Below are 15,628 nucleotides of genomic sequence, written 5' to 3'. Positions count from 1 at the left end.
GCACTCCTAGCACTGGCCCTCTGTTTATGGAGCATGGCCCTCTGCATTTGGACCTCTCTCCCTGGTAGTCCTGATAGTGAGAGGGGAGGCAGCCATGCGGGCTAATCTTACACTGGAGCAGACTGAGGCCTCCAACTGGAGCCACCGGGGGAAGGAAAGAAAGAAAGAAAGAAAGAAAGAAAGAAAGAAAGAAAGAAAGAAAGAAAGAAAGAAAGAAAGAAAGAAAGAAAGAAAGAAAGAGAGAAAGAGAGAGAGAGAGTGTGTGTTTGTGTACAGGGCTCAACAAGGGGAGGGGGGAGGGAAAGAGATAGAGAGGGCACTGGCAAGTGTGTGGGCATTGGGCCACTGTGCCTCTGAGGCTACACAAAGACAGACAACGACTGTTTGGTATCAAAATGTTAAAGACGGAACGGCTCTTTGGTATCAACATGTTACAGAGAAGAGTTGTGATCTGTGTTTGACTAAATATAGCAAATTTCTTAAACATTGGTAATGAGAGAGAGTGCTGTGCACATGACTGCAGAAGTCTATACAGTGTACACTCCAATGAAATTGACAACGGACAGTGGCTCCTTTGGGGTTGGAGATTCAGAACGTGGTGCTACCAATTAGTACTGATAGAGAATGCTAACAGAGCCAACACTCAGAAATAGACCAAAGCAAAATTTCTGAGTGTTGGCTCATAGTCATGCTTAAATTTGAAATCTTTAGTATACATATGCCCTAACGGCTTCGGAAGATTAGAAAACATCTAAGTCCTGTACACTCAGGGATGGGCAAAAATAACAAAATACATTGATCTTAAGGGTATTTAGTAATTGCATTAAAATTAAAAATACTTGTATTTTGAAATGTATTTAATTTAAATATATGTATTTTAAAATATAGGAATACATTTTGAAGTAGCCGGCCCGAGCAGCAACAACATTCTCAGTAACGGCTACAGAAATGTTTTACTTGCCATGACTGTGATATGTTGTTGTTTATCAACCTTGGTTGCACTGTAAGTCACTCTGGATAAGAGTGTCTGCTAAATGACCAAAATGTTAATGTATATGTGAAAATGAACATACCAAAATAAACTACAAAGCACACTGGGTATTATTATTGGCCTTGTTTCAGGGTCATGTCTAGATGATATACAGCTGAACCTAATTCTCCTAACCTGCTATGTTAATTCTCCTAACCTGCTGCGTAAGTTCCCCTAAATCTGCCAAGAAAAGTACATTTTTACAAAAGCTATATCCCTTCTAGGCAAAACCTTGTTTCAGGGCGGAGCTCATAAGAATAATACTCTGCATGCTTTGCGATTGTCCATTTTTCCATACGCATTAAGTCAATTTAGCACACACAGCTTACTGATCACTGCACCTGTACACAGTCCATCTGTAAATAGCCCACCCAACAACCTCATCCCCATATTGTTTTTTAGTTTTTTTTGCACCCAAGTATCTCTACTTGCACATCATCATCTGCACATCTATCACTCCAGTGTTAATGCTAAATTGTAATTATTTCTCAACTATGGCCTATTTATTGCCTTCTACATTTGCACACACTGTATATAGATTTTTCTATTGTGTTATTGACTGTACGTTTGTTTATCCCATGTGTAACTCTGTGCTGTTGTTTTTGTCACACTGCTTTGCTTTATCTAGGCCAGGTGGCAGTTGTAAATGAGAACTTGTTCTCAACTGGCCAACGTGGTTAAATAAAGGTGAAATAAATAAAAACGAAAAAATAACACAACATAGTGCCATCAGACTTCTGATACCAATGCAAAGTGAAAGGGGGGCAAAAAATGGTGAACCACTATAAAACAAGTGGTATAGAAAAGTATTTGGTATTTTGAAAATACTAATTAGAGTTCTTGAAAGTATCTTGTTACAAAATACATTGGAGTGTAGTTCAGCCCAGCGTAAAATACTCAGAAGTAACTGAAATGCATATTTAAAATACATACTGCGCATCTCTGTGTACACTTGTTATGAAACTTTCTGTGAAGGTCATCTCCTCCCATATAGGTCCTACTGGTGCTCATCCCCAGTCCCAGGGTCTGTGTAATGTTTGTAAAAGGGCTAAAAAGCATTAATGGAACATTAGGAGCAAATGACTTTGAACTGTCAGTCCCTCCCTCTGGCAACAATGGCCCCACTCCAAATTAACACTTTTCCAGGGAGATCCAAAGCCCCATTCTGCACTCTCGCTCTCTCCGTTATCGGCGTTTCTCTGCCAGCAATCAAATTCTCCAAATTACCCACTAACTCAACAGAGGAGAGGTAACATGTTTTATTTACTTTCAGTGGCGTGTATTCATGGATGCCAAGGGAAGCCAGGCTTCCCCAAACAATTGACTGTGTTTCATGATTTTCCTTCAATTCACAAGAGGCTGAATGTGGAGAAAGCATCCAAGCGAGCGAAAAAATTGCCACTCTCTGTATGTGTAAATCATCTATCTGATGCGGTCTGGTCAAAAGTAATATGACATTATTGCCACCCATAGCATTGAATGCAAGGGAAGCCAGCGAGCACTTGGCCTCCCTTGATAAAAAAAAAAAGTATAAATAGCAAATCAGCGTTGAGCTAAACTAAGTGAGCTCAACTGTGAATGGTCCTGGCGAACCCCAAAAAAAGTGTCAAGGGAAGCCACTTTGGATTTGGCTTCACTCCAATCACATCACATTGAGAGCAAAGAAAAATCTGATTCTGATCCAACCATAAATTCTTACATTGTGCCCCTGGCCTGAGAGGATGGTAAAATATGTAGCTAGATGTAGTAGGCTAATGTTTACTAACTGGCCTGGCGCATTGTTGTCCATGAAAGAAATTTAGGCTTTCAAGCAAGAATTTTAGCCAGGTAGCCTAGGACAACAAAAAATAACAGCGTGTACTGTATGACAGAGTCATAGACCGTTTTGTCAACATGAACGAGCGGAGGATGGCAATGTCGTTTCTCTACAAGTAGGGTGAGTCAACATGTTTTTCCACCTGCACAAATACACACACACACACACACACACACACACACACACACACACACACACACACACACAGAAATCAGAACCATGGACAGCCACATCATAGTTAGCTTACGTTGATTGGACTAAATCGTTTTTGGTATCTTTTAGGTGATTTAATTTTGTTGAAGTTGAAATGGGGCTGGCATAGTCAAGGCAGCTCCTGTTTTCTTTGCGACTTGCGGTAACGTCCCGTGGTTCTAACAATAGTGGTTTAGTAGTCCGAAAATGTCAGAAATATTAACTTGCTTGGCCATGCTGTAGGTCATGTAACTGTTTGTTACATTCAATATGCTTTGTGGACTTCACCAGACAGAGGTTACTCTCCGGTTTTGTGATGACACAGAGGTGTGGTTGAATTTATTCTGCCACTGTGTCTTCTTATTGTCTTGGTGTTAGGCCTATATATCACGGTCGCAAGGCATATGAACTAACAGGATATAGAGCAAACAACGCAATTATCACAACACATAGGTTGTAGATGGGCTTTTTTTCTGGCTCCCCAGTGATTTTACTCACGCACTGCTACTGTTTACTTTCACCCTTTTTTACTCTAAAGTAATGTAAACAGGGGGAAAGCAAGGGAGGGAGAGAGAGGGCCTGTGGCATTCTAACGGCAGGAGTTTCAATGCCCTGCGCCTTTCACGGTTGTGAAGGAAAGTCAGGTACAGTGAGCTCCTGGGCAATGATACATACGGTAATGCAATTAAAATGCTGTGAAAGGAAAGAAAGAAGGACAAAGGGAGGGAGAGGCAGAGAGAGAGGGAAAGATGGAAAGAGCAGGAGAAAGAAAGAAATAGTTAGTTTTTCCCATGCATTTCTGTCTGTTCCTGGCCTCCCTGTGACAGCTTTAATGTGTACTTTTCTAGATTTTCTGAAGCAGGGAAAAGGGATGGAGTCGGAAGGTGTGTGTGTGTGTGTTCGGTGCTCCTAATATGGGCCCTGTCTGAAGCGAGCGAGCGAGAGGCAGCCAGCAGCACCACCCCAGCAGGCATTGTGCCACTGACTGCATTAAGCAGAGGAAACAGTAAATAAAATATGAGACAGAGGTAAATATGCTGACTACCTGCTGCCTAGATCCCCCCGGTTAACACACTGTTACCTGCTCTCAGAGACAGACACATAGACACACATGCAAGCACACACGCACACAGGAAGGTTGGCAGGCAAGCAGGCAGGCAGTTAAGCCTAAATCATAGTCTAGAGACGCTGAGAGCAATAGTCCAGCAACCCTTTGTGACATAGCTATGTGGCTCTGACACCACCATCCGCGAGGGACGCACAGCCCGAACGCGTACCTCTACACAATTCCCAACCAACGCATCTCCAGTACACGGCTTCTATTCATTTGAATGTGTTGACAGTTGAAAAAATTGCTTGAGCTGTGTGTATTACTATCCTCGTAGGTACCGGAAATCCCCAAAAGTCCCCACAAGGATAAAAAAACAAGAAAATACACAGGTCCCCAAAAGGACAAATGCTATTTTAAGGTTAGGGTAAGGGTTAGGTTTAGGGGAAATCAATTTTATGTCCCCACAAGGATAGTAAAATGTGCGTGCTTGTGCGTGTGTGTGTTTGTGCATGCAAGGAGGTGAGTGGATAAAAAAGTTGAACCCCTAACTGTTGTTTACTTGAATTACATTCCCTCTACTTAATTGTGTACTCTGCCTCAGGTATGGGGATTTGAATCTGCACGTCTCTGAGCCCATATCTCCATGCGCCGCAGGGGGATGGTACTGTACACACACACACCTCTTCTCTTGCTAGACTCACTTTACCATGGTAAAGTTACATATTTTCAAACTTCCCCATCACTCACACCCCCTCCCTCTGCCACCGGTTGACTGCACTGTATCAGCTTGCAGTCTTGTATAATGAGAAGCTGTGACATTCGAGAGCGTGGAGAGGACACAGCGACAAATCCATCTAATGGTTCCTGACATGTCAGCCTGTGAATAAGGAGGGAAGTGGATTTTCCTGAACACGCCACACCTCTCTGGTGGGAGTACAGAAGACAAAAGGTCCAGGAAGGCCTGGGGGCAGCGGGAAGGCCTGGGGGCAGCGGGAAGGCCTGGGGGCAGCGTTGATATGTCAGTATGATAAATTGCCGGGGCTGGGGCTGCCCATAAGGGTATTACCTTTTCAAAGGGTGTTCAAATGAACCTGCTAGATTATGGTGCATGGCTGCAGGTCAGCTCTCAGCGGGAGACAGAGTTATGTAACGACACAGCAGAGCGTTAGGCCTGCAGGGTTTGCTGGGGGTCCAGGTACAACACTGTCTATGGTAAATAAATTAGACCTGGCTGGTTAGCACTGACCTAACTCCCAGACACGCATGCACACCGTTTGATTTCCAGTGACTGTGTCCCCACACTAACCTATCTGGGCAGGAATTACAGCTATCCTTTACAAGGTCGACCTGGAATAGTGAAAGTCTATTTCAGTTGTTTAAATTGGTCTACCTGAGGTAGCTTGCCGAGAGGGACTACAACTTAGCCACCTGCCAATCCCATAGGCTACTGTGGGAACCAATATCACTAAAGGAAGCTCTACTAATATCACTCTATTAACAGGACCCCTGCCAAATAACCTACTCCATGTCAAACATGCATGTTCAATAACTTGCACTAAACAATAAACTACCTAGAGGAAGATCTACAGTCACTAGCACTGTATGAAAGCAATCCAGGACTCTGTACTATGTCTCAGCAGTAAACAAGGATGTTGTGACGATATCTTGTCTATAGTCCTGCTCAACAGAGCCATGTATGTGTGTCTGGGAGGAGATGAAGACAGATTTAGGTGGTGATGTCATAAATCTCTAGGTTCTTAGACAGGGAGCCAAATGGAAGCCCTCCCAGTGAAAGGAACACAGTGAATAGATGGGAATAATTGGCTCTCATGTATACCCCCTCTGTCTCATTTACGATGTAATCTCTGTGTAATCCATCTTTAGCTCACGATAGATTGATATTTCATACTGCCACTGATGGGATTCGTTGTTATAGAATTTGAAGGAAAAGAATCATCAGACGTACTCGTTCAAAGCAATGTTCCGAGGTAGAAACACCATCGGCCATATTGGAATGTTAGTTGTAACAGTTTGGTTGTACTGACCTCAGGGTTGGTCCACTTGGTCTTGATGTGGTCAGCCATGTTCTGTGTGCAGCCCAGCAGGTCGTAACCCTCCCTGCTCTGGAGGAGAAAAAAGACACCACAGAGACACAGTCAAACCATTTGAAGTTGGTTTTTAAACTTTGTCAAATTCCATCACTCCTCAGCTTAATCTTTTATCATTCTAAATATTCCTCAGAGGAAAAATTCTGACAACGATTATCACACTTGATTCATGACTAATTGGTACTACAATGATAATGTGTTAATTCAATATATATATATATATACAGTGGGGAGAACAAGTATTTGATACACTGCCGATTTTGCAGGTTTTCCTACTTACAAAGCATGTAGAGGTCTGTAATTTTTATCATAGGTACACTTCAACTATGAGAGACGGAATCTAAAACAAAAATCCAGAAAATCACATTGTATGATTTTTAAGTAATTAATTTGCATTTTATTGCATGACATAAGTATTTGATACATCAGAAAAGCAGAACTTAATATTTGGTACAGAAACCTTTGTTTGCAATTACAGAGATCATACGTTTCCTGTAGTTCTTGACTAGGTTTGCACACACTGCAGCAGGGATTTTGGCCCACTCCTCCCTACAGATCTTCTCCAGATCCTTCAGGTTTCGGGGCTGTCGCTGGGCAATACGGACTTTCAGCTCCCTCCAAAGATTTTCTATTGGGTTCAGGTCTGGAGACTGGCTAGGCCACTCCAGGACCTTGAGATGCTTCTTACGGAGCCACTCCTTAGTTGCCATGGCTGTGTGCTTCGTGTCGTTGTCATGCTGGAAGACCCAGCCACGACCCATCTTCAATGCTCTTACTGAGGGAAGGAGGTTGTTGGCCAAGATCTCGCGATACATGGCCCCATCCATCCTCCCCTCAATACGGTGCAGTCGTCCTGTCCCCTTTGCAGAAAAGCATCCCCAAAGAATGATGTTTCCACCTCCATGCTTCACGGTTGGGATGGTGTTCTTGGGGTTGTACTCATACTTCTTCTTCCTCCAAACACGGCGAGTGGAGTTAGACCAAAAAGCTCTATTTTTGTCTCATCAGACCACATGACCTTCTCCCATTCCTCCTCTGGATCATCCAGATGGTCATTGGCAAACTTCAGACAGGCCTGGACATGCACTGGCTTAAGCAGGGGGACCTTGCGTGCGCTGCAGGATTTTAATCCATGACGGCGTAGTGTGTTACTAATGGTTTTCTTTGAGACTGTGGTCCCAGCTCTCTTCAGGTCATTGACCAGGTCCTGCCGTGTAGTTCTGGCCTGATCCCTCACCTTCCTCATGATCATTGATGCCCCACGAGGTGAAATCTTGCATGGAGCCCCAGACCGAGGGTGATTGACCGTCATCTTGAACTTCTTCCATTTTCTAATAATTGCGCCAACAGTTGTTTCCTTCTCACCAAGCTGCTTGCCTATTGTCCTGTAGCCCATCCCAGCCTTGTGCAGGTCTACAATTTTATCCCTGATGTCCTTACACAGCTCTCTGGTCTTGGCCATTGTGGAGAGGTTGGAATCTGTTTGATTGTGTGTGGACAGGTGTCTTTTATACAGGTAACGAGTTCAAACAGGTGCAGTTAATACAGGTAATGAGTGGAGAACAGGAGGGCTTCTTAAAGAAAAACTAACAGGTCTGTGAGAGACGGAATTCTTACTGGTTGGTAGGTGTTCAAATACTTATGTCATGCAATAAAATGCAAATTAATTATTTAAAAATCATACAATGTGATTTTCTGGATTTTTGTTTTAGATTCCGTCTCTCACAGTTGAAGTGTACCTATGATAAAAATTACAGACCTCTACATGCTTTGTAAGTAGGAAAACCTGCAAAATCGGCAGTGTATCAAATACTTGTTCTCCCCACTGTATATATTTAAAATTGTAATTTAGCAGACGCTCTTATCCAGAGCGATTTACTCAGTAGTTGAGTGGATACAATTTTGTACTTAATCATCATTGTCCTGATAATATCCTGCTAATGTCATGATAATTTCCTGCTAATGTCATGATAATGTCCTGCTAATGTCATGATAATATCCTGCTAATGTCATGATAATATCCTGCTAATGTCATGATAATGTCTTGATAATGTCCTGCTAATGTCATGATAATGTAATGATAATTTCCTGATAATGTATGCCTGAGTGTAAATGTGGCAGTGATAATGTCCTTAATAACGGTCACCAAAATTGTTAAAAGGTTTTAAAAACAATTCTAATAAACGCAATAGTTGGACAATGGATGAAGATACTTCAAACTTTTAGAATGTTTTAAATTCATCAGATATTGAACGAATTATAGCACATAAAACATTTTGCTGGCACAGACAAATAATTAATGGAGTTACATTTAAGTCATTTAGCAGACGCTCTTATCCAGAGTGACTTACAAATTGGAAAGTTCATACATATTCATCCTGGTCCCCCCGTGGGGAACGAACCCACAACCCTGGCGTTGCAAGCACCATGCTCTACCAACTGAGCCACACGGGAGTTCAGGGATTTTGATGAAAATCCAGGTATTCAATGTATTGTCAAATTTCACTTATTCTTAATGCACTCATATATAAATGTTCTAAATGGTATCAGGTATTTGTTACAATATGTTGTGTTAGAATATAGAACAGTATATGTGCCTAGTTAGCATAAATACAATGGGTTCATTTGAATATATTAATAAAGTAACATAAAGGGGTGGAACAGGGCTGCAACCACCAAACACTTGCTCTGTCTAGGCCTACCTGCACTATCTAGACTGCCTCATTAAACAGTTCAATGGGATTGAAAATGTAAATCGGTATAATCGGCATAAAAGTTATTATTTATCATGAAAGGGCCATAAACAATAACTAGTAATGTTGCATACTCAAAGAAAGGTTGCCATCTCACCTTTCTGGTAAAATGTTTTATAAATTGCTGAGGTGGAGTCACTTTTAAGGACATAAGTTCAAGTACACAGTACAAATATGATGTACAGTATGATGTATTTCCTATTCAATAAAACAATGAATAAGGCTTCAATTTACTTATAAGCTTTCTAAATATAGCATAATCAAATTATAAAATGATTAACTATAAGATTTCACCTTCCTTATAATTGTAAAATACATACTTGTATCTGTAGTATTAGAGCATATTTTCTAAAGGTCTCTCTTGATCAAAACATCTGCCCCCGTCAATGTGAAAGTCTCACAGAGCTCTAGCTTGGCTTCCTGAACTCGTAGGAACTCTCCTTCCATCTCATATTAACTTAGATGTAAGGTCCCCAACTCTACATCGCAGCCACTGACATAGATTTATAGCCATTTATCTCAAATGATTCATAGATTTAAAAAAAATATATAGACTTTCTGTTTACATTTACATTTAAGTCATTTAGCTGACGCTCTTATCCAGAGCGACTTACAAATTGGAAAGTTCATACATATTCATCCTGGTCCCCCCGTGGGGAATGAACCCACAACCCTGGCGTTGCAAGCGCCATGCTCTACCAACTGAGCCACACATGTTTGTCATAGACGACAAGACTAAAAGCTCTGACGAAGAAAACAATAAACACTTTTCAGTGAGAAAACAGAAATCCACTTTGAGTAAAAATAAAATATAAAACACTTACATTCTCAAAGATGTAACCTACAATGCAATGCTTGTCATCATTTTAAGGAGAACAAAAATGACTTAGTCTACATTTGAACACCAACACAGAAGCTTCAGACAGCTTCCCAATTAAGTAGCCTAGTTTTGTTGTTGGCTAGGGCCCATCACTCACAGCCCACCTTTTCCAATGCATTGTGGAAAAGTGTGCATCTAATTCTACTAGATGAAGAGCTGGAATGAGTATAACATCCTGGCATTTAAACCTTACTCGATTTTCGAAATGTTGCATGCTATTAAACATTCTATTTTTGCATACTGAGAATACGCCATGTGTAATTGCGTTGTTTCCCTATTCGTTGATTTTGGTAGCGCATCCCCATATCTAATTGATCAGCTGTGGTCAAAGGCAAAATGAATATGACATGCGGGCATTTAAAGTATACTCAATTTTGGAAATGCTGCATACTTTTAAAAACATAATTTTTTTCTCATACTCAAAGGGATACTATTTAGGACACGAGTATGGGTATTCATTGACCCTGAGAAACGGCAACTCTTTGACTGGCAGGAGAAATATTTGTGCGCTGCAGGAGCTGTACTATGCTCTCTTCCGGGACAATGTGGACCAACCAGAGTTCCAATGCCACAATTTTATACTTGCAGAGGACTATAGAGAAGAAGTGGCTACTCTTAGCAAACACATTAAGAATTTACACAATCTACTGGAGAAAGCACTCCCGCCTACCTACTCCTTGTCTACTCCCCAGACTGCACACTATTCCGATGTGCTGAGAGTATCACCGCCATGTCAACACTCTTTGACTGAATGGCAAATGCCTTCCAGGGACCCTTCCTAGAAGAAGTCTCCCACTTTGCTAAAAAATGGAGCAGGACCATCGCTTCTGATGGATTTATTTTTATTTCACCTTTATTTAACCAGGTCGGCTAGTTGAGAACAAGTTCTCATTTACAACTGCGACCTGCCCAAGATAAAGCAAAGCAGTTCGACACATACAACAACACAAAGTTACACATGGAATAAAGAAACATACAATCAATAATACAGTAGAAAAATCTATAAACAGCATGTGCAAATGAGGTAGGATAAGAGAGGTAAGGCAATAAATAGGCCATGGTGGCAAAGGAATTACAATATAGCAATTAAACACTGGAATGGTAGATGTGCAGAAGATGAATGTGCAAGTTGAGATACTGGGGTGCAAAGGAGCAAGATAAAGAAATAAATACAGTATGGGGATGAGGTAGATTGGATGGGCCATTTACAGATGAGCTATGTACAGGTGCAGTGATCTGTGAGCTGCTCTGCCAGCTTGTGCTTAAAGCTGGTGAGGGAGGTAAGAGTCTCCAGCTTCAGAGATTTTTGCAGTTCGTTCCAGTCATTGGCAGCAGAGAACTGGAAGGAGAAGCGGCCAAAGGAAGATTTGGCTTTGGGGGTGACCAGTGAGATAAAGCTGCTGGAGCGCGTGCTACAGGTGGGTGCTGCTATAGTGACGAGTGAGATGAGATAAGGCGGGGCTTTACCTAGCAGAGACTTGTAGATGACCTGGAGCCAGTGGGTTTGGCGATGAGTATGAAGCGAGGGCCAGCCAACGAGAGCATACAGGTTGCAGTGGTGGGTAATATATGGGGCTTTGGTGACAAAACGGATGGCACTGTGATATACTGCATCCAATTTGCTGTTGGAGGATATTTTGTAATGACATCGCCGAAGTCGAGGATCGGTAGGATGGTCAGTTTTACGAGGGTATGTTTGGCAGCATGAGTGAAATAGGAAGCCGATTCTAGATTTCATTTTGGATTGGAGATGTTTAATGTGAGTCTGGAAGGAGAGTTTACAGTCTAACCAGACACCTAGGTATTTGTAGTTGTCCACATATTCTAAGTCAGAACCGTCCAGAGTGGTGATGCTGGACGGGCGGGCAGGTGCGGGCAGCGATTGATTGAAGAGCATGCATTTAGTTTTACTTGCATTTAAGAGCAGTTGGAGGCCACGGAAGGAGAGTTGATGGAATTGAAGCTCATCTGGAGGTTAGTTAACACAGTGTCCAAATAAGGGCCAGAGGTATACAGAATGGTGTCGTCTGCGTAGAGGTGGATCAAAGAATCACCAGCAGCGAGAGCAACATCATTGATGTATACAGAGAAAAGAGTTAGCCCGAGAATTGAACCCTGTGGCACCCCCATAGAGACTGCCAGAGGTCCGGACAACAGGCCCTCCGATTTGACATACTGAACTCTATCGGAGAAGTAGTTGGTGAACCAGGCGAGGCAATCATTTGAGAAACCAAGGCTGTTGAGTCTGCCAATAAGAATGTTGTGATTGACAGAGTCGAAAGCCTTAGCCAGGTCGATGAATATGGCTGCACAGTAATGTCTCTTATTGATGGTGGTTATGATATTGTTTAGGACCTTGAGCGTGGCTGAGGTGCACCCATGACCAGCTCTGAAACTAGATTGCATAGCGGAGAATGTACGGTGAGATTCGAAATAGTTGGTAATCTGTTTGTTAACTTGGCTTTCAAAGACCTTAGAAAGGCAGTGTAGAATAGATATAGGTGTGTAGCAATTTGTGTCTCCCCCTTTGAAGAGGGGGATGACCACGGCAGCTTTCCAATCTTTGGGAATCTCAGACGATACGAAAGAGAGGTTGAACAGGCTAGTAATAGGGGTTGCAACAATTTCGGCAGATCATTTTAGAAAGAGAGGGTCTAGATTGTCTAGCCCAGCTGATTTGTAGGGGTTCAGATTTTGCAGCTCTTTCAGAATATCAGCTATCTGGATTTGGGTGAAGGAGAAGTGGGGGAGGTTTGGGCGAGTTGCTGTGGGGAGCGCAGGGCTGTTGACCGGGGTAGGGGTAGCCAGGTGGAAAGCATGGTCAGCCGTAGAAATGCTTATTGAAATTCTAAATTTTTGTGGATTTATTGGTGGTAGTGTTTCCTAGCCTCAGTGCAGTTTACAGTGTCCCCGAACTTTTTTGAGTTTGTGCTACAGGATGCAAATTTCTGCTTGAAAAAGCTAGCCTTAGCTTTCCTAACTGCCTGTGTATATTTTTTCCTAACTTCCCTGAAAAGTTGCATATCACGGGGGCTGTTCGATGCTAATGCAGAACGCCACAGGATATTTTTGTGCTGGTCAAGGGCAGTGAATGATTTAGTGAATGATACTGTCACCATTCCTACTCCCCAACCATGGAAGCGTGCCACCTGCCGTAGAGCTAATGGATGGAAGCAGCCTGTGTGAGCGGGGCTTCTTTGGCATAGGGAAGGCTAGTTGTTGAATCAAGTTGTTGAACAGCTTTTCCCTCCTGGCTTTGGATGTTCCAGCTATCCTGACTCCTTCCCAGGGCGATTCTGCATCGGATTCTTCTTTGGACTCGGATCACCGGACCTCGAGGGTGTCTGACGCACTGGCTCCTCAGTCAGCCACAATGTTTTTTTTTACGTTGTAATCGGCAGCTCTATGGTGAGAAACATCTCGGTTCCTTTGGCAAAAACATTTTGTTGTCCTGGGGCTCGGGTACAGGACATTACTAGGCTGCTTTCTACCATTTTACGCCAGGACATGGGGGCTGTCGCTGTCATAATCCATGTGGGATTTAATTACATTAGGATGGCTAGCTTGGAATGTCTGAAACTGGATTGGAACTGATTGGAACTCTGAAAGACTCCAATAAACATCCAATTATCTGAGTCATGGCAGCAAAAGATTCAGCAGGTTGCTGGCACTACAATACTGGCTACGAGTCTACTGTAGCTCTGTTGACACCTTTTGGAAACAGATGTTTTACAGAAAGGATGGGGTCCATCCAAATGATCTTGGTGTCTGGACCCTGTATTTCAAGGTTGTGCTAAGACATTGATTTATCAACACCAAGTCCCGCTTAGGTAATCCCAATCATAAATTATCGTCATACTGCTGATCGTTCTGACTTAGATAACTACCGTCCAATTTACAAATGATCTTGCATTTACAAAGTTTTAGAATCCATGACTAACTTTCCCTGACTAGCTAAGACATGGTTTTACTTCTCACTCTATTTGTAATGTGCACCAATCTGGTGTTAGACCTGGACATAGCACAGTTTCAGCTGCTACACTTGTTTTAGATGACGTGATAGCTTGTATCATAAAAATAATTGTGCTGCTGTCACGACTTTCGCTAAAGTCGGTCCCTCTCCTTGTTCGAGCGGCCTTCTAGCCATCGCCAATCCACCTTTCATTTTCCATTTGTTTTGTCTTCCCACACACCTGGTTCCAATTCCATAATTACATGTTGTGTATTTAACCCTTTGTTTCCCTCATGTCCTTGTCCGGAATTGTTTATTGTAAGAGTTTGGGCACGTCATGTCTGGCGTGCGAAGGGTTGTTGTCCCATTGTATATATTTATTGTTTTTGTTCACGGTGATTTTTATTATTAAACTGCGCCGTTGTAACACAGTCTTTTCTCTCCTGCGCCTGACTTCTCTGCCGCCAGTACACACTCATTACAGCTGCCTTAGTTGTAGACCTTTCCAAGGCCTTCGATACCATTGACCCTCACATTCAAAAGTTGACTGATATAGGCCTGGATCAGGCTTCTTGAAATTGGTTTGAAAATTATCTGTTAGACAGGACTCAATATGTGATCTCTGATGGTGTTACATCTAGTTGCCTGGATATTACAAAAAGTGTACCGCAGGGGTCGGTACTGGGACCTGCTCCCTTTACAACGTATATAAATAATATTGGTCTATTTGCTAAAACTTGTAATATTCATCTGTATGCAAATGACACTGTTATGTATATCATTGCCCCAACTGTTGACCAGGCTATGTTAGAGCTGCAATCTGACCTTATTATTAGACGAGAAGCAGGTACAGGGAGTGAGCATTTAATAGCAACAGACATGGAACAGGACAGGACAGCGTCTGGACATGAACACACAACTACATTAATGCTGACACAGGGAACAAATGGGGGAGCAGACAGTTATAGACGGGGCAATCAACAAAGGGAAGGAGTCCAGGTGAGTCCAATGAGCGCTACAGCGCTTAATGATGGTGACAGGTGTGCGTAATGAAGGGCAGCCTGGCACCCTCAAGCACCAGAGAGGGAGAGCAGGAGCAGGCGTGACACTTGTACATAATGCAGGCAAGACTAAATACACGTTGTTCTCCATAGTTCTCAAAAGGACGTTTCAGATGGACTACCTATTTATTAATTGGATGGTTCTCCCATTGATCAGGTTCCCGACTACAAATATCTAGGTATTTGGATTGACAAGAACTAATGTTTAAAAAACATACAGATAAGCTAGTTAAAAAGCTCAGATTTAAAGTGGGCTTCTTTTTTTTTTTTTTATAGATCTTGCCTCTCCCTAAATACCAGGAAGCAGATGGTACAGTCAACCTTACTGCCCGTTCTTGTCTATGGTGATTCCATTTATCGGATTGCAGCAGCCACTACTCTTAAACCTTTGTATGCCGTCTACCATAACACCCTTCGCTTTATCACTGGTGACAGTTTAAATACGCCTCACTGCATCCTGTATCAAAAGGTTGGCTGGTCCTCATTATAAATTCATCTAGGTCACTTCATTACTCCCTCTTTATTCACAAAGCTCTACTGCACAAGCTTCCAACATACCTCACTTTGTTGTTGAAGTATGAATACATGAGTTACAAAACATGTTTGCAGGGTTGGTTAACTATTGAGGTTCCTCGGGTCTGCACTGAATTGGGTAGATCCGTTTTTTTTTTTAATGTGCCCAACTGCTGGAAAAATATGCAGATCTCATTGAAATTGGATGTTCTGGTGCCGCTCAGACAGTTTAGAGTATTGATAGAAGACCTGGTAGCTGAGAGATGTAGATG

General features: G+C 42.4%; 1 protein-coding gene across 7 annotated transcripts in view; it reads right to left on the bottom strand.

The window, feature by feature from the left end:
* The window catches only part of LOC139584565 (tripartite motif-containing protein 44-like), a 94,781-nt gene that overhangs the window by 55,810 nt on the left and 23,343 nt on the right, over positions 1-15,628 (bottom strand). For all 7 annotated transcript variants that reach the window (XM_071416573.1, XM_071416574.1, XM_071416577.1 and 4 more), the window contains exon 3: positions 6,135-6,212. In XM_071416573.1, the coding sequence (XP_071272674.1) occupies positions 6,135-6,212 (78 nt within the window). The remainder of the gene's footprint in view (positions 1-6,134; positions 6,213-15,628) is intronic.

The sequence above is a fragment of the Salvelinus alpinus genome, chromosome 9 (assembly GCF_045679555.1).
Source record: "Salvelinus alpinus chromosome 9, SLU_Salpinus.1, whole genome shotgun sequence".
Lineage (NCBI taxonomy): Eukaryota > Metazoa > Chordata > Actinopteri > Salmoniformes > Salmonidae > Salvelinus > Salvelinus alpinus.
The sequence above is the reverse complement of the archived record's forward strand: the minus strand, read 5'-3'. Positions and strand labels throughout refer to the sequence as shown.